This window comes from Argopecten irradians, chromosome 2, assembly GCF_041381155.1.
Source record: "Argopecten irradians isolate NY chromosome 2, Ai_NY, whole genome shotgun sequence".
Lineage (NCBI taxonomy): Eukaryota > Metazoa > Mollusca > Bivalvia > Pectinida > Pectinidae > Argopecten > Argopecten irradians.
Window position 1 is genome coordinate 61,017,916 of NC_091135.1, and position 20,177 is coordinate 61,038,092.

The following is a 20,177-nucleotide window of genomic DNA, read 5'->3' on the forward strand; positions in this document are numbered from 1 at the left end:
TATGTGATTTTATCTGACTTACAAAAAGTTTAATGGTATCTATATGTGGTTTCACGTTTGAAATATTTTCATGTATATGTGTCAAGTTGCATCATCCTGTGAGATTTTGTGTTGATGTGGTCTCGCGCTCGCGATCGGATGTCGCCGATTCATTGCTTACTAGGCCTAAGTTACACCATTTCAGATACAACCACTGTGTAACTAGCCGTCGTCAAACCAAGTTGTTATTGAACACTTAAAGGTTGTTTCTTGTGTTTTATATATAGAAATTAGATTGTAGTATCAGTAATGTGCACTGGATTGTGTATTCTAAAGTATAAGTTAAGAGCGAAAACCTCGAGAAAGGAGTGAGAAAATAAGCTTCAGGTAACTCAAGCATCCAGCTTGTTTTCTTCTTCTTCTTTGGTTTGTCACCAGCCGTCAATAGTGACGATTTTAGGTGAGTGATTGGCTCAGTGGCGTGGGGGGAAGGGGTTATATACAGTGCTTTTTTTTTTTTTTTTTTTTTTTCTGGTGCTGGAATAGATAAAAGTAGATAGGTTAAAATCATGATAAAAAATGAGGTGTTTATTTGTGAGTGGGGGCTTCAAGGGCTACGTTGTTTATGTTTGCCTTGAAGCCCTCCAGTGTAGTGTTTTGTACTGTTGCCACAGGGAGGAGATTCCAGTATGTGATGGTGTGTGGGAAAAAGGAGTACTTAAATGTATCCTTTGTGGCGGCGATGTGTCTGTATGCATAGGGATGTGTGTGTCTAGTGCGGGTGTCTACAGGTGTTAGGTATTGTTCTGGGTTGATGGCAACGAGATGGTGTGTGATTTTATATAGGAGGATGAGTCGTGATTGTAGACGGCGTGTTTGTAGTGTTGGCCATTGGAGTGTGTATAACATGTCTGAGACTGAAGAAGTGTTATGATACCTGTTTTGTACATATCTTGCTGCTCTGCGTTGAGTTTTTTCTATTTGTTGTATTTGGCCAGTATTGTGTGGGTCCCAGATAGAGGAGCAGTACTCAAGTTTGGGTCTAACAAGTGCTTTATATGCGTGTTCTTTAATGTGTGGTGAATTGATTGTGAGGTTTCGTTTTAGGAAACCTAGTGTTCTGTTTGCATTTGCGGTGATGTTGTTTATGTGTTTGTCCCATTGGAGGTTGTTTTGCAGTGTGAGGCCTAAGTATTTACTGTGTTTGACGTGTTCAAGTGAGTGGTTATGGAGAGTGTAGTTGTGGTGGATTTTGTTGCGTTTGGTGGTAGTGGAGATGACGTTGCACTTGTCGGGGTGAAATTGCATTAGCCAGTCGTGTTCCCATTGTCCTGCATTGTCAAGGTCGTGTTGTAGTTTCTGTGTGTCTTCTTGTTTGTGTATGGTCTTGTAAATGATACTATCGTCTGCGAAAAGTCTAAGGGTGCTGTGTTTTATGTATTCATGTAGGTCGTTGATATATATTAAGAAAAGTATGGGGCCCAGACAGGTTCCTTGAGGGACTCCGGATGTTACTGGTATTTTGTGTGAGTGTTTGCCCGCAAGTATTACTGTCTGGGTGCGATGTGAAAGAAAATCTGTTATCCATGCATGTGTGTTACCTGTGATGCCGTAGTATTTGAGTTTGTACTGAAGGCGTTTGTGTGGTACTTTGTCAAAGGCTTTTGCAAAGTCCATGATTATGATGTCTGTCTGCGTGTTGTTGTTGTGGTTTTGTGTGAGGTCGTGTATGAACGTGGCCAGTTGGGTTTCGCACGATCTGGAAGGTCTAAAGCCGTGTTGTTTGTCGTAAAGTATGTTGTTGTTTTCCAGATGTGACATGGTGGCGCTGGTGATTATATGTTCCATTAATTTGCATGTGATGCATGTGAGTGATATTGGTCTGTAGTTTGCGGGATTGTATTTGTCGCCTTTTTTGTAAATGGGATTGACATTTGCGTGTTTCCAGTCGTGGGGAAGTGTTCCTGTGGTGAGTGAGCATGTAAATATTTTTGTAAGGATTGGAGCTGTGATGTCTTTGAGTTCTTTCAATATTCTGCCATGGATGTTGTCGGGGCCAGTTGCTTTATGCGGGTTTATATTGTTCAGTAGTTTGTGTATGCCCTGTTGTGTTATGTGGATGTCTGGCATAATTGGGTGTGGTGAAGGTCCTTTGTCAGGTATGGTTGTATTCTGTTCTTGTGTGAAAGCAGACTGGAATTGTTGGTTTAAGATGTTGGCTTTGTCAGTTGTGTCCGTCAATAGATGTCCGTCTTTCCGTAGGGCTGTGATGTCAGAGTTCTCTTTCTTAGTTGTTTTTATGTACGAGAAAAGTTTTTTGGGATTGTGTTTTTTGTTAGGGTGTGAGGATCGAGGTTCGTCTATTGGTATGTCTGTTATCATTTTTTCTAGGTAGTTGAGGTATGCGTTTCTGGTTTGTTTTTGTAGTTCTGATTTTGTTGCTTTATATTTATGTTTGATTTCTGGTTTGGATTTATGCTGTTTGTGTAAGCGTTTGGATTTGTTTATGAGTTGGCGAATGGGGCGGGTTATCCAAGGGAGTTTGGATTTGTGTTTGATGTGCTTGGTGGGTATGTTTTTGTCTATGGATTTGTTTAGTGTTGTTTTGAAGGAGTGCCAGATCTCCTCTATGTTGTCGTTTGATCGTTCGTCCAGTTGTGTATTTAATTGTTCAAGGTCAGTCTTTATGTTGTCCCAGTTGGCTTTATTGTAGATGAGGATGTCTCTAGGTGGTCTTCTGATCTTTTTTAGTCGGACGTCAATTTCGGTGTAAACTATGTCGTGGTCTGATTTTCAGTTGTTTCTGGTTCAAACACCTAGTATCTGGCTGCTACGTTAAAAATTCTCCATCCTCTTTCGAAAATTGCCATCCAATTACAATGAGGGTCTAGCAGAATAAACCTTGTTTGTCTAAGATGAGGACAGTTTTATTAAGACATTGAAATAACAGTTAAGATGGAGGAGTATGACTGGACTGGGTCGATTGTTTGTCACCATGCATGTATCAATCCTCTAGATCTCATTGTATATGAAACTAGATGCAAATTTCCACAGTAATTTGAAAAATGTGTAAATTGATATCATTTATATATAAGGTGTATATATATATAATCATTATTATTAATTTTTCACTGATTGTCTTGTTTTAGAGTATCGCTCACACTTACTGAGGAGGAGTCAAAATGGACGCCTCGTTAACTGGTAAACAGGTGCGCCAGATATTCATCGATTACTTTAAAGAACAAGATCATCTTTATGTTCATTCCTCCTCTACCATCCCACTGGATGACCCCACACTGCTGTTTGCCAATGCAGGCATGAACCAGGTGAATATATATAAACAGTATGATTTAATTTGAACATTAAGTGACTCAATCAGGATATTCTTAAAAACTTCAACCCCTTTGAATTTGTGCAATTCTTTGAATGAATCAATATAATCTATAACCAAATCAAAAAATGACTACACCATAATTTAGTAGATTTATATCTATAACCAAATATTTACAGTTTGCACTGACCAATAACCATGCTTTATATAAATATTATCATTATCAGTGCATAATGTTAGCACAACACGCGCGATGATTGTATTGTTACGTGAATAGTCGATGGCGTAGCAATGTGGGATCATGACCCCACTTTTGGTGGGAACATATGAATGAGTCGATTCCAATCAGCTGTTCAATCGAATTCGTTGACGATGAAGAGAGAGAAAAAATATGTGTATTTAAATAAAAAAAAATATGCAACTGCCGCGGGAATTAATAATATCCATTTACTTGAAAAACTGTAAATATAAGGAATAGATCGATGTTTATTTTGTTGAGGTTAATTATGAGGGTATAATGATAATGGAGCCCGTGTAAATTTTATGTAACAAAATAAACATCTACTCCTTAAATAATGATTAAATGAATACCATATAGTTTTCAAGATTCACTGTAAAGAACTCCCACTAGTAAATAATAGGGAATCAATCTTGCGTATGAATGATGTTGGTAACTTTTATACATGTACACTTGCATGGCTACGCTTGGTGTTACAACTGATCATACACATTATCAAAATTAACAAACACTGAAATGTATCCAAATTGAAATCTATTCATGTACATTCAGAGTGTTTAACAATTTTATTCAGAAAATGTAAATGCTAACAAAATAATTAAAAAAACAAACAAACAAGGTGCATGATGCAAAACATTGTAAGACTTAAATGGTAGTAGTAGTAGTATGGATGGATTCTTTCTATCAGTTTGTTGTTTCAATATTTTTTTCTTTATTTTATATTTCAGTTTAAACCAATATTTTTGGGTACTGTTGACCCAAAACAGTGATATGGCCAAATATAAACGGGTGGTAAATTCTCAGAAGTGTATTCGTGCTGGAGGAAAGCACAATGACTTAGATGATGTCGGCAAGGATGTGTACCATCACACCTTCTTTGAGATGTTGGGGAATTGGTCATTTGATGACTACTTCAAGGTAAAGAGATATTTGGAATTAATTAATATCTACAATATAAGACATTTTTAGGTCATCTGACCAAAGGTCAGGATGACCTATTGTCATTGTGTTTTGTCCGTCATCGTGCGCCGTCCGACGTCCGCCGTGCGTCGACGTCGCGTGCGTCGTGCGTTAAAACTATTTATACAAAAGCCTACTCCTCCTAAACCTTGAGTGAATTACATCCATATTTGATATGAAACATCCTTGGGGGGAAGGACAATCATATTTTATATAAATGAGATAGGTCTTCCGACCCCTAGGGGCAGAGGGGCGAGGCCCCAAAAGGGCAAATTTTCTTAATTTAAGCTTTAAATATCCTACTCCTCCTTCATCCTTGAATGGATTTCATCCATATTTGGTGTGAAACATCATTGGGGAAGGACAATCATATTTTATATATAAATGAGTCTGGTTCTGACCCCTAGAGGCTGAGGGGTGGGCCCCAAAAGGGCAAATTTTTCTTAATTTTAGCATTAAATATCTTACTCCTCCTTTATCCTTGGATGGATTTCATCCATATTTGGTTTGAAACATCATTGGGGAAGGACAATCATATTTTATATAAAATTAGCCTGGTCCAACCCCTAGGGGATATGGGGAGGCTAAGTATGGGCCCCTAAATGGGGCAAATTTTCTTAATTTTAGCTTCAAAATCCTACTCCTCCTTCATCCTTGAATAGATTACAACTATATTTGGTGTAAAACATCATTGGGGAAGGACAATCTTATTTTATATAAATTAGCTTGGTCCGACCCCTAGGGGCTGAGGGGTGAGGTCCCAAAAGGGCAAATTTTCTTATTTTTAGCTGGCCCACTTCCTGTTTTCAGGTTTTGGTCTCCGATCTCAATCAAAATTGGTCTATAGGGGTTTTAATTGATGCCGAACAACATGCAAACATTTTCGTAAAGATTTTGATATTCCAAGATGGCCGCTGGCCCACTTCCTGTTTTAAGGTTTCAGTGTCCGATCTCAATGAAAATTGATCTATAGGGGTTTTAATTGATTCAGAAGGGGGAACTTTAGGTGAGGACAGTCATATTTTATAAGGACCGAGCTAAGACCCATTGGGATAGTACGGCGGAGGTCCAAAATGGGAGCTTTGCTGAAATTTGGCTTTAAAATCTGACTCCTTCTTATATTAATCCTTGAATGGGTTACAACCATATAAGGATGAAGGGCTACCAAGTTTGTTCAACAAATGACATTTACCTATTTCAAAAAACTTACATATTTAACTAAGGAGTTCCTTGTATTGTTGATATTAATCGTTAACCAATACTTTATACTGTGACTTTGTTGTTTTGTGCCATGAGTCAGATGACCGTTAAGGCCCATGGGCCTCTTGTTATTTCTATCTTTTTATGATATATAGGAACTGGATAAGGAGATAATAACCTTGTTGCTTCATGCTGATCAGTTAGAAGGAAAGTGAATGTCTTGTTCAAGATAACAATTATAAAACACAGTATGTAGTCATTATCCAAAAAGAGATTTTATATACACATAATAATCCTAGTTATTTGTGTGTAAAATGTTTACGAACAAGTGATAGAAATATATATATCAATGTTACATAAATTGGAACTTTTCATGAAAAGAATTTTCTGTAAACAAATTTTTTATCATGGTGTTTTAAAATTTCATGTCCTTTGAATTCCTTTTTATGGTGAATTGTAGGGAATTTCAGTACCAGTAAGGCCTAAATTAAATTATTGTTTGTTTGCCCTCCTACGACCGACCCATGAAAATCGGCCCGACTCAAAAAATTTTATTGAAATATTCTAGTGAAATTTTTTTCTATTGTCGTGTACTTTCCAGTGCCGTGTAAAAACCTTCGATGAAATGCGGTATAAATTTTTGTTTCGCCTTATTTTAAAATATTCAAATTCAAATTTACGTACATTTGTCTCAGCCAAATGAGCAAACGATCGTGATTTAACTTCAACGTGCCGACATGCACTGATGCAGTTGTTTGTAACATCGTACACACATGTGAAGGAAAATGGCGTCGGGTTGAAGCCATACTTTCACATTTTCACACCGGGTCATGTTTGGGAATTTGATCGGTATTGCTATTGATACGACGATAGTTTGATAATATTTCAGATATTTATCCAAGTATTAACTGCATTAAAACATCGTAGCAAGTATTTTTGTTTCCAGAGTAAAATATGAAACTTTGCGGCTAATCATATTATACTGAATGCGTAAACCAGGCCTCAAAGTAGCACTTGGGAATGACTGGCCAAGTGGCGAGTGACCTCTAAATTTTACTCGCCGAATGTTGTCAAGAGAACTTTATAAGTTTCATATATTGATTTGATGTGTTAAGAGCTTTATTGAGACACCTTACACTATTGAGCAAGCAGATACACATGTACAAGTATTAAAAACATGAAAAATATAATTTTGTGTTGGTTTAAACTCTTTTTATTCAACAACTGCAATGTCCCACTAAACAGCCTTTGTACTTCAGATTCCTTTTTGTTTTAAACCATTTTTCAATCTGTTTACATTTCTATATACGGTAATATAAGTAAATTTATATATAAATGTATAGTAGTTATCAATATATCTCGAATTTATTCAGTTACTAACTCATATCGCACTGATTAGGGTTTCTCATATTTGATTTTAAATTGAATAAATTGGGCCTAATACCTCAGGCAGTTATGTAAACGCTTCCAATAGTCCGTTTTTCGTTGCATATGTCTACCAGCGGCTTGGAATTTAGTTCTGGCTTGGCGATTCTATACATGTATGCATTGACGAACTTTATGTGCATATCTTGCAATGTTTTTTGCAGCACAATGTTTGCGTTGTCTGAAAGTTGTGTCCGACTGTACTTTCGCTTGAACTTGAAGCGATAACATTTTCATGAATGTCTTACTGTCTTTCTGTGTCACACAAGGGTCTGTCTCTTTCGTAACAATCAGTAGTTGGACACAAAGTCTGTTTTGCCGGCCATTGATCAATTAATAATCTATTCACACATCTTTCAAAACATCATACCTTTGTCATGTCTTAATCACAACATTTGTTCAGCCATTTCAAAGCGTTTGCTTCCTGTCGATGTATTGGCTTCAGTCCATTTTTTTTCACATGAATCCAGAGTCAAATCTTCCATTGTTCTCTGTTTATTTTTGACTTTTTAAAGCCAAAACAAGACGGGGGATATTGCCCCGGCCTTTTTGCCGCCATATTGTTACTGATACACGAGGTAGGGTCATCAAGACGCTTTACAGCAGACAGTGATTATGCTTTTAAGCGCTTTTCTGACACAGATTAGATATGTGTTACTACTAAAAAAACCGAACACAAAATAAATCCGGAAATATTAAGGAATTTTTTTACTCGCCGTTTGGCGATATATCGTTAATTTTAACTCGCCTTTGGGAAAATTTACTCGCATATGCGAGTAAATTTCTCTCAACTTTGAGGCCTGTAAACAAAACATGGCGGCGGAAAAGTAAAGCATGGTTTCTCCAACTGGGCCCGGCACCATAAAACTTTCTCAGACAGATTGTTTACTCAAGCCTATGTAAAATCATATACTTGAGTAAAACTCTACAGGTACGTTACGTTCACAAATAAACATATTTGAAACTGTAAATGCCTTAAGTAGATGTTTTAGGTAATTATTGTAGTGAGTTAGAATCCACGACTGCAGAAACGATCTGCATCAATGACGAATATCTTTGCCGATTCATGTAAAAAATGACAAGCCGTACGAACACTAAAACGTGTTGACCATGCCAATATGAAGTGTTCATGGAAACATATATCGGCGTATTTTGTTGAAAATAACCTCCAAGTAAATATGAGCACTATCCACAATTCGTAGTTATTGATAATTAAATTAAATCACAAGTGAATTAACTTGAATTAAATGACAAAAAATAACAAGCACACAAACAGTTATTTACTATGTGACTTTTCTATGCTGATAAAACAAACAAAAAGAATTTCTGATACAAAGTCATTTTGGGTGATATTTTTTTTGATTACTCCATCATCCAGTAAACTGGAAAAATAGGTGGGGGGTCTTATTTGCGTCAAATACGCTAAAAGTTTGAATCATTCCATGGATCTTCAAAGGTTTTGGTAGTCGGATTGTTAACATGGTCGAATGTCAGAATATTTGGGGTCAAGGGTCAAAGATAGAAGTCCACCCGTTCAGACCGTATGGTGATTTTTTTTGAAATTCGGGTTTGATGTACGATGTGTCCAGTGATAAATCTATAGTTTTTGACAAAGATTGGACAATTTGTGGTTATAGTGAGTCAAAACTATATAAGTTTGAGTTTTGCAAAATAAAAATAAAATAATTTTCCTACCCTACCGACCGATTCTGAAAATTCCAGGTCGGAAAAGGGCAAACCAACATTATTTTAAGTCTGGCCTAATTTCAATACAATTTGTATAGCCCATTCTTGCAAAGTTATTATGAAGTAATCATGTATGTTCTGCAATTTACAGCATATTAGATCATTATATATTTTATAGGCATTTAATATGTCAGTCTTGGGGAAAAAAAAACAACAAAGAAATAAGATACTTTTTATCATGATAATTCCAGCTTTAGTTTAAAAATTATTTTGTTTTGACCATTCCAGAAAGAATGTTGTGCGATGGCGTGGGAACTGTTGGTGGACAGAATCAAAATGCCGAAGGATAGGCTGTATGTGTAACATACTTTGGTGGTAATGAGAAGATGGGGACTGGCTCCAGACAATGATACACGTGACATATGGATAAATTTAGGGTAGGCCTCATTACATGGAAATCTGAGAGGTTGTTAATCTAGAAAATGATACTCCACAGAGCCTTTTCTCACTACTTTGGGAATGGGGCCCGTGGCTTTGAATTTGGGAAAATGGAGTGCCAAACCCAAGATTTGGGAAAATTATGAAATACAGTCGAAATTGTTTTAAGAGACCTTCCAAAGGAGATTGAAAAATAGGTCACATATGACAGTTGGTCTCTTAATTGAATCACCCCTTTCGAAACAATTAAATACATGTATCAATGTATAATGTGGGACATGTCTTGACAGTTTTGTTGTACTAAAAACAGTCACAAATAATAGGAAATTATTAAATATATAATATATCACATAATTTAATACACCTTTTAATTATGTATTTAATTTTAGGCACTTTTAATTTTTCAATTATCTATTTATTTTTTATTTATCTTTCTGTTTTTATTCATGAATAAGATTAAAAATTTCTAAAACAAATATTTGTTTAGGCCTACCACTTATATATCATAATTAGCTACAAAATTACAATGTATTTAAAAGCAGAAAAAAAAATAACAATAGTTTTTAATGTTTTTTTATATTTTCTTTCATCATTTTATTCATTTATTTTATAGATAAAAAAAATGGAAAAAAATAGTGTGAAAAAAAAAATAATTTAAAAAAAAAAAATCCGGAAATCAGCTATTTCTGACTCCTCTGTTACTATCTCCCAAAATGGCTGCCATCATGCTTAGCTACACTGATACATTTTCAGTACCATATTCTACATTCATGTCGTTCTTATAGTGAGTAAAATCATTGTTCATCATTATTTTAGTTGGTTTTGGAAGTGATTATACTTGATTTTTATCACAAACATCGTGAAAAAATAGCACATTTTTCCTTGCAATATCCAGCTCAGACATGCAGACCGGCTTCGGCCATCTGAGTAACCGAAGCCGAGAGACTTCATGCATGAATAAAGTGCTAATTTATGTCAGAAGTGAACACCTCGTGTATAATAACCAAAGCCATATGGATTAGCTCTTTTGTCTTGCCTTAATGGGGCTGGGTTGGAAGCCATACAGGATAGTTAACTGGCTTGGCTTTAAATATATGAATAGAAGACAAATGCATGTGTGATTTGGGTCGTTAAATACAGAACATCGAGTGTCGTTGGATCGCCTAAAAGTATGGTCGCTTGTCGCATAAAGACAGAAGGTCGTTTAATACAGATAGATTATATAGTAATTTTCGCTGGGAGGAATAATTTAGGTCGTTTAAGACAGAAGGTCGCTGAATTCAGAAGGTCGCTAAGGCAATTTTGACTGTATGAAATAAAGCATAACAATTAAGATTTTTAGGTCATCTGACCTATTGTCGTCGTGTTTCGTCCGTCGTCGTTCGCCCTCCGTCGTGCGTAAGACTATTTATACAAAAGCCTACTCCTCCTTAACCCTTGGGCGAATTACATCCATATTTGGTGTGAAACATCATTGGGGAAGGGCAATCATATTTTATATAAATGAGCTTGGTCCGACCCCTAGGGGCTGAGGGGTGGGGCCCCAAAAGGGCAAATTTTTCTTATTTTAGCTTTAAAATCCTACTCCTCCTTCATCCTTGGATGGGTTTCTTCCATATTTTGGTGTGAAACATCATTAAGGAAGGACAGTCATATTTTATATAAATGAGCTTGGTCCAACCCCTAGGGGCTGCGGGGCGGGGCCGTAAAAGGGCAAATTTTCTTAATTTAAGCTTTTAAAATCCTACTCCTCACTCATCCTTGGATGGATTTTATCCATATTTGGTGTGAAACGTTGTTGGGAAAGGGCAATCATATTTTATATAAATGAGCCTGGTCCGTCCCCTAGGGGCAGAGGGGCGGGGCCCAAAAGGGGAAATTTTTCTTAATAAAAGCTTTAAAATCCTACTCCTCCTTCATCCTTGGGTTGATTTCATCCATATTTGGTGTGAAACATCATTTGGGAAAGATAATCATATTTTATATAAATGAGCCTGGTCAGACCCTAAGGGCTGAGGGGTGGGGCCAAAAAGGGCAAATTTTCTTATCTTAAGCTTTAAAATCATACTCCTCCTTCATCCTTGGATGGATTTCATCCATATTTGGTGTGAAACATCATTAGGGAAGGACAGTCATATTTTTTATAAATGAGTCTGGTCCGACCGCTAGGGGCTGAGGGGTGGGGCCCCAAAAGGGCAAATTTTCTAAATTTTATCTTTAAAATCCTACTCCTCCTTCATTCTTGGATGAATTTCATTCATATTTAGTGTGTGAAACATCATTGGGGAAGGACAATTATTTTTTATATAAATGAGATAGGTCCGACCCCTAGGGGTTGGGGGGTTTGGGGCGACAAAAGGGCAAATTTTCTTCATTTAATCTTTAAAATCCTACTCCTCCTTCATCCTTGGATGGGTTCATCCATATTTTGTATGAAACATCATTTGGGAAAGACATTCAATTATTTTTATAATAATTGAGCTTGATCCGACCCCTAGGGGTTAAGGGGTAGGGCCCCAAAAGGAAACATTTTCTTAATTTTAGCTTTAAAATCCTACTCCTCCTTCATCCTTGGATGGGGTTTCTTCCATATTTGGTGTGAAACATCATTGGGGAGGTAGGACAATCATATTTTATATAAATGAGTCTGGTCAGACCCTTAGGGGCTGAGGGGGTTGGGCCCCAAATGGGGGAAATTTTCTTAAATTTAGCTTTTTTTTAAAATCATACTGCTCCTTCATCCTTGGATGAATTTCATCCATATTTGGTGTGAAACATCATTGGGAAAGGTCAATCATATTTTATAGAAATGAGTCTGGTCCGACCCCTAGGGGCTGTGAGGTGTGGGGCCCCAAAGGGCTAATTTTCTTAATTTTAGCTGGCCCACATCCTGTTTCAGGTTCGGTCTCTGATCTCGATGAAAATTTGGTCTATAGGGGGTTTTAATTGATGCCGAACAACATGCAAACATTTTCGTAAAGGTTTTGGTATTCCAAGATGGCCGCTAGCCCACTTCCTGTTTTTAGGTTTCAGTCTCCGATCTCAATGGAAATTGGTCTATAGGGGTTTTGATTGATTCTGAAGGGGGAACTTTAGGTGAGGACAATCATATTTTATAAAGGACCGAGCTAAGACCCATGGGGATAGTACGGTGGAGGTCCAAAATGGGAGCTTTGCTGAAATTTGGCTTTAAAATCTGACTCCTCCTTATATTAATCCTTGAATGGGTTACAACCATATATGGATGAAGGGCTACCAAATTTGTTCAACAAATGACATTTACCTATTTCAGAAACTTACATATTCAATTAACCAATACTTTATACTGTGACTTTGTTTTGCCATGAGTCAGATGACTGTTAAGGCCCATGGGCCTCTTGTTCAATATTGTTAATATCTAATTGGTTTTTCTTCAGATTCTGTGAAATTTTACTAGTGAAATAAAGGAATTTTATGTTAAAAGAATATTGACACCACTATAATATATATAAAACTCACTTTATAGTTATATTTCTAAGACCAAAGTCACAAGTTGACTTAAAAAATCAGATTCAAGCTTGACTTCATCGAAAAATTTCACTTATTAGAGTGATGTTTACATCATCTTAGACAGTCGTCTATTACACGTTTTAAGAAGTGAAGACATGTACAAATCTTTGTACAATTTACAATAGAAAACTGGAGATCTTCATGTGTCTTTTAACTGTCGTACCGAGCATCACTGGAGTGGAAAAAATGGTTGTTTTTGTAGAGTTCCTGAAGATCGAGTGCTGCCATTTGGTATGGAGGATAACTTTTGGGAGATGGGGGAGACAGGGCCATGTGGACCATGTACAGAGATCAATTTTGACAGAATTGGTGGTCGTGATGCTAAACACCTAGTTAACATGGACGATCCTGATGTACTTGAAGTCTGGAATCTTGTCTTTACACAGTTTAACAGGTAGGATTTTTTGCAATATATTTGTTTAATTTGGTAGTGACATCTGTTATTGGTAGTTATTATTCAAATCCTTGATGTCTTACAGAAGCATTTACAATACTTTTCCATCCAAAAACTTCTAAGGATTAACACCATTCCTTGTATGCACTTGTCATTTATTAGAGTGATTATGTTGTACTTTGATCCTGCTATACATATGGAGAATTGGTATTACTATTGCCAGCCACATTGAATTAAAATAGAAACAATCTTAGTTAGTAGCATCTAGATTTACAGAAACAGAAAACCACAACTTAGCAAGGAACTGTCATCACCTATATAATATACTACACTGAGTATGGTATAACTTGTCAAAACCGGCCCTTTTCTTATCTGGATTCCTGAGTATTGTGGTGTAATTTTATGGCATTTTCGTTCTTGATTTAAAGAAATTAAAACCTGTATAATCTGGAAACCTGGCTATTCTTGTCACATATGTTGGTCCCTGTGACATTCGATTTAGACAAGTTACAGTGTTGTACATATATTGTATGGTATCTGGAAATCACAGTTCTCATGACGTTTTGTGATACTTATAGATTTAGGCATCACTTTCTGAGGTTGTGAAAAAGTTATTTTAGTTTTCCCTAGATCCATTTTGTTATCAAATATTTTCACTGAAAAATCATAGTGAATGCTCAATAATTAAACTATGAAATAGTTTTATCGATCGACTTATACCAGTTTTTAAATCTAAAGTTGGGTTTTGACAATGAAAAGTTCAAAGTCAGTTTTGAAGTGTCAAGCAACAGATTGGCATGACAATAAAAAATTTATAGTCAATTTGAAGTGTCAAGCAACAGATTGGCAAAAAAATAATTTGCACAGTAGCTGACCCTGACATTGCTTTCTAAATAATAATAATAATAACACATTTGAAATTAAACGCTATGGAATGCATTCAAAATATCCACCAAGTGAAGATGAGCACAAGGAGTCACGATATCACATTCACTGCAACAAATGGCATCCAAAATCATGGGATTCGCATACGCGGAACCCCAGGCCCCTGGCACTGCATGCATGGACACAGAAAATCAACATCCAAATCTGAATCTTTAAATTCTGTTTAAACTGAAAGTTTTATTATGCTAGACTATTATTAAATCACTTACTAGCATACTTCTACTTTAAAGTATAGTTGTGTGCCTAAAGTCTTCGTAATTTTTATTTTTTTCCCTATATATTCTATGTATTTTTACATTTTTACTTAGATTTTTCCTGATCTCATTTAGGCGCGGATTTTAATCAAATTTGGCATACTAGTAGAAAATTATCTACACTTTCAGCTAATAATATTTACATAATTTTTCCTTCATGCTCTTTTGAGAAAACCGTATTTCATTTCCACACAAAACTTTTTTGTTGCCATTTTGGTAAAAAACAAAGTATGCCAAATTTGATTAAAATCCGCCAATAGACGAGATCAGGAAAAATCAAAGAAAAAATGTTAAAAATACATAGAATATTATAGGGAGAAATAAAAATTACGAAAACTTTTGGCTCGTTACTGTACGTCCTTTCTCTTTTCAAAACTGTTTTTTTCTTGAGAAAAAAATACACAAGTAGAGCTTTGCTCTTCCCATGTTGTGGAATGGTTCATACACACATTTCTACGATGGCCGACAGGAGCCTGGCGAAAAGATATGAATCAAAGTACTGAAAAGTACTAAATGGCTCGGTCTCGATGATAGAAGGAATATATTTCTAAGGTCAATACTACTGTAGTTTTATACAATAAGAAATAAATTTGGCTGGTGTTCCTTCCAAGTTTGGACTTTGAGGATTCCTGGGACACCATAGGGTGTAAAATAAGAGACACATACTAAAATCTTGGAAGCCATTCTAATATTTCCTATGATGTTATATGCCAAATGATTTTATAACACCTTTAGCATTTTCCTTGTTAATTTGATGTTAATGAAAATATCCATTCTTAATGACTATTGTCATCAAGTTCTGGGACCACGGTATCAGTTAACAAGTATTGTTTTGCAGCAGAGAAAGACAAGAGGCATACTTTTCTATGCCAAATGTCTTAAATATAGAATATTTCTGTCCTCTAGAAGACTTATCAATATATTTTCACCAAGTGATTTTTTAATAAATTGGTTAATTGGTCTACTTTTAACAAGTTTTGTAATTATTCTTTTGTAAAACAGTAAGTTGGTTAATATACATTGTATCCGAACTTCAATTCAAACCGAATAACTTGTTAGCTCACCACAGACCATGAAATTGTTTGTACACTTTCTTAACTTTAGGATTGTTTTACAAAATTACAAATGAATTTTTCTACAACATTTTTTATTTTCAAATCCCCATACCTCTGATGAGTATAATAAAACTGTCATTACAAGTGAATCAAATATTTTCAGTTTAAGATGAACAGGAAGAGATACATTCCTTTATTTCTTATAAATAGCTGCAAACACCGATTTAATTGTTTGTTCAGCAGTTTTTTCCCTTTCTTTAAAACCGCTACCATTAACATTATTTTCTGTACCTAGATATGTAAACAATTCTTATAAATCTAATTCTGTATTCCATAACATCAACTGGTGTTGTTGTACCGATTTACGTCTTGAGAATATCACAATTTTTATCTTTCTGATATTAAGTTCTAATTTCCATGTTATGCAACACATGTATTGTTAAAATTCATGTAAAATTTGTTGTAGACCATCTAGGGCTGTGGATTGTCTAACATGTGGCGATCCGATCCGATCCACGATTCGAGGTTGACGATTCACAGATCGGACCACGAATCACCAGTTAGATACAAGCAAAAGATTCATTTGAAGTCGAAACTGTTTTTATTGATAAATCAATAATGCTCTTATATATTGATAAATGTTTGATTGATAATAAAACCATTTTAGCAGTTTTACATTCCTTATCATTAAGCAATAGAGTTACAGGTGAAGTGCAGCAGGATTTAGTCACTGCAACTGTAAAAAAAATCAAATCATTTGAATTTTGAAATGACGTCATCTCAAAAATACTACTGCACATCAATTACGGCATGAAATCATCATGGTAAGGCATAAATAACCATATGAAAATATTTTCACTGTTACTTTTATTTTGGTCAAATACAGAATAAACATTGAGACTAAGAAAAAAATGTTTAAATCTGTAAGAGCAGTTACAATTTAATTTGGTTCTAGGCCTATAGTTTTTTTTATTTTTAATCAAGTGATTTATGATTTTGACTCATAATTAGCCTACCTTTCGTTTTTGACATGGGGTTCACATCTACATACTCAGTAGCCTAATGTAATATATTCGTATTTTTACATATTTCCGACCCGTAATGAAAACGAAATCAATTATCATCTTTTACATCTCTAGAATTCAATAATTATGTTTTATCATTATTATTTTATGAAGAATTCACAACACTGCATCGAAGCGTGGATACGAAAATAACATGTTGCTAGCTTTACTTCACGCAGCTCTTGTGTACTTCCGGTCTACTTCAAAGTGAAAACATCGATGATATTCAGATTTTAGTGTACATTCCTTCACATTTTTGAGCTATGACAGCATTAAAGAAGGTATTATTTTTTGCTTTTGAAAGATCGCGATCCACAAATATCAGGGTAACGAATATCCGTATCCTATTTTTCTCAATAATTCGTGAATACTCGAGTACTCGGATACTTGTTACAGCCCTATAAAGACCATCAGATATTTCTGATATAATGACAGTGTTATTGGCAAATACATAATATGATAAAAAGTTTGGGATACATTCCAATATCATATACCGTAAAAACTGGTATAATTTGCGCAGGTACATTTTAGGGCTGAAAATGCTTCAAAAATCTACTATCAGTATATTTTGTGCATCAAAAAAATTCTGTAACAGAAGAGCTACATTTTCTTCTCTCCTGTTACAGAATTGGCACCCAACTATTTAAACATGGAAATATGACAAATTAACAGACTCAAAAACCCCCTAAAGGGCCCCAAATTGGTTGTATTATCACATTCAGCATCCATACCCATTAGGAAAATAAAATCATAAACATTTATGATGACTTATGCTTAAACAATAGACAAAATAGAAACTTGCTCAAAAACTTTAACATGGAAATATGACAAATAAAAAGACTAAAAAAAACCCTAAAGGGCCCCAAATTGGTTGTATTATCACGTTCAGCATCCATACACATTAGGAAAATAAAATCATAAACATATATGATGATCGACTTAAGCTTAAACAATTGACGAAACAGAAACTTGCTCAAAAACTTTAACGTGAAATGGGACGCCAACGCTGACGCCGACGCCGACGCCGTGGTGACAACATTAGCTCCTCCTATTCTTTGAATAGGCGAGCTAAAAAAGGAGGGAGGAGTGTAGCGGGACTGGACTGGGTCGATTATCGATGACCAGGTAGTTCAGTCGGTAGAGCACTCAGCTCGGTCTTGCCGCTACATTTTCTCCTCTCCTGTTACATATGGTACCATACTGTGCATGTAGATATTCAAGGTAAATCAACAATGTTCGCTGATCTTGCAGAATTGCCTTACAGTGTTATAATGAATGCAGTAAATGTATGTCTCATTGGTGTGATTGATTTAAAGGCAGTTCATGTGGTGACCGAAAAAAAAGGTAAAATCAATACTTTCAGAGTGATCAGGGAACATTGATAGTCAAGGCGGGGAAAACATAAGACGATCTGTGTTATACAAATTAATGTTTAATTGATTTTCACTAAATTGTCTCAAAGGTGATGATTAGTGTGTTATGAACGATAAGCTTAATATGTTTTTGACAAAAAATATAAACAGCTAATGTCATATTGTGTTTTTAATTTAAATAATCTTTTATTTATTCATTTCATTTGAAGCATGTACATGTCATAGAATATAAACAAATATCAGGTATATGCTTAAATCATATTACTGTACAGTTAAATTCACAATAAGGAATTTGAAGATGATGATAGTAATTATTTTCGGATTGAAAATGATTACAATATATTAAGCTTCCACAGTTGAAAATTATTTCTTTTTGATCACACAATTCTTCTCCTAGACAGTTTCCAGTTGAAATGATACATGCATGCTGACATTCTGTAAAACATAAGGAAACAATAAATGTATTAACAGAGTAATTACTGAAAAGGCTAATATCATATAATTCAACATTTTAATCATAAATAGCAATACCAGCATAGAGGAAATATTATTGAAGTTTAATTCCCGCTGTTCTTCAGTCCTCCTGTTCTTACATATGTAAGAGTTTTGTCCTTCATAAATTGATTGTAATATAGCAATTGTTAAATAATGTGCACAAAGAAGTATAAATATACACACGTATGCATGGGCATAGTGGTAAATTAAGAAGTTATACAGAAAATGATGGTGCTGATCATGAAAAGTGTAAAGTCTATTTTGTTGAGTAAAAAGTTGAAAAACTAACATTGTTCACACCCTAAGATGTAATCCCACTAAAAACAGTGATCATGTGGGCTTTTGTGCGATTGCATTTGTAAGACTGTGCCTGGTGGTAGAGATTAGTTCCGCTCGAGTGATCACTCATTGCAAGTGAGAGTCGGGAATAAGTTTATGTAAGTTTTAAATTGCCAATCTCTGATGCTTGTTGGTAAAATATAACTCAGGATAATTGCTAAAAAATTAACTGTTTTCTCTACATTTGTTACAGATTGAAACAGCTTTTTAAGTGCCGTTTTACGGAAGAATTATGAAAAAGAAATCAGCATTTTTGTCGATCTAGTAGTCCAAAAAATATCACTTCAAGTTATATGAACGTTCCATATATGATTTATGTCATTCGGCCAAAAATTTACTTTGTATTACCTAGTTTAATGAATATGCTGTATGTATATGATCAGAACGTCAAGCTCCTGTGGTGAAAATAACTAAAATGTTTTAAAAGTATGGTTTAGTGGTAATCTCTGAACGTGCTTTAGTATATAGATATAATCTGATATTTATACATGTGCTAATTATAAAATTATCGATAATTATGGGTGTTGTAAATATTCATACCTTATTAACTGCCGTTAGTTTTAAGATTACACCACCTTGGACATTTACAAAATGTTCACGGTCTGTCCAGTGCTATTTTATCAGTAGACCAAGTTTGTCCAAAATTTTGTTAGAGTTGTCTTTCTTCCATTGTAGTTTTACGTCCATGTCATCCTGAACTCATCGGGTATTATCGGGAGAATCTATTCCCCGAGGAGTTCCGGATGAAGGCCCATAATGCAGCCGTGATAAATGCATCTCCATTTCGCCATGAAATGTATTTGCTCCGAGACAAATTTGATTCAAATTACAAAATTCATTATGGTATCAATTTTGATGTTCGAGGTGAAATATTTATTTCATTTTTTTCCATTGCGGGATAACTGTCAATAATAGGGAGTAAACGTCTGGGAGGGAACCAGCTTCGGAGCGAAGCATTTTTGGGACGAAACGTCTTCATTCATTGTAAACACCATTTTGGGAACGAAAAGTCTAAGATACTGTGTAAACAATTGAGGTGAAAATTTTCAAACAGAAGATCTTTTGGATAGTGTATATAGTAAGGATATGAAAGCCGTAATATACTACTCCTATTTCAACGTTACAGATACGCTTATTTCAGTAACTTTCATATTCAAAATTTGCTATTTAAAATTCCCGGTAAAATCAAAGTTGTTGAATACACTGCCGCTAGGAGCGATAGTATCTGCGAGCAATATCTAAGCCAATCATATTGAGGAAATTGACTGAAAGATAATTTTGCAACCACGATCACAATGGCGAGGTGACCCTCACCAAAAAACTGTCACGCTTTTTATCATGGTACAATTTTTCACATGTTTGTGTACCATGAATGGTACAAAAACATATGAAAGCATAGTACACAAAGATGTGAAAGCAGTATTTATGTGAGCAGTCACTTTTTTATCTTTC

The 20,177-nt window shown here is 35.2% G+C and overlaps 2 protein-coding genes across 5 annotated transcripts in view; both read left to right on the forward strand.

The window, feature by feature from the left end:
* The window catches only part of LOC138316146 (alanine--tRNA ligase, cytoplasmic-like), a 62,278-nt gene that overhangs the window by 181 nt on the left and 41,920 nt on the right, over nt 1–20,177 (forward strand). Inside the window, exons 1-5 of one of the 4 annotated variants that reach the window (XM_069257676.1) lie at nt 103–241; nt 3,129–3,305; nt 4,277–4,466; nt 9,108–9,256; nt 13,009–13,200. In XM_069257676.1, coding sequence (XP_069113777.1) covers nt 9,198–9,256; nt 13,009–13,200 — 251 coding nt within the window. In that variant the 5' untranslated portion in view covers nt 103–241; nt 3,129–3,305; nt 4,277–4,466; nt 9,108–9,197. Of the gene's footprint in view, nt 1–102; nt 242–347; nt 367–420; nt 440–3,128; nt 3,306–4,276; nt 4,467–9,107; nt 9,257–13,008; nt 13,201–20,177 lie in introns of those variants that run through there. The other 3 variants (XM_069257678.1, XM_069257677.1, XM_069257675.1) reach the window with 3 other exon arrangements.
* LOC138316765 (alanine--tRNA ligase, cytoplasmic-like) lies at nt 3,162–9,182 on the forward strand. Its single transcript, XM_069258422.1, has 3 exons — nt 3,162–3,322; nt 4,277–4,466; nt 9,108–9,182. Exons 1-3 carry the CDS (start codon nt 3,162–3,164, stop codon nt 9,180–9,182), a joined length of 426 nt encoding a protein of 141 aa, XP_069114523.1.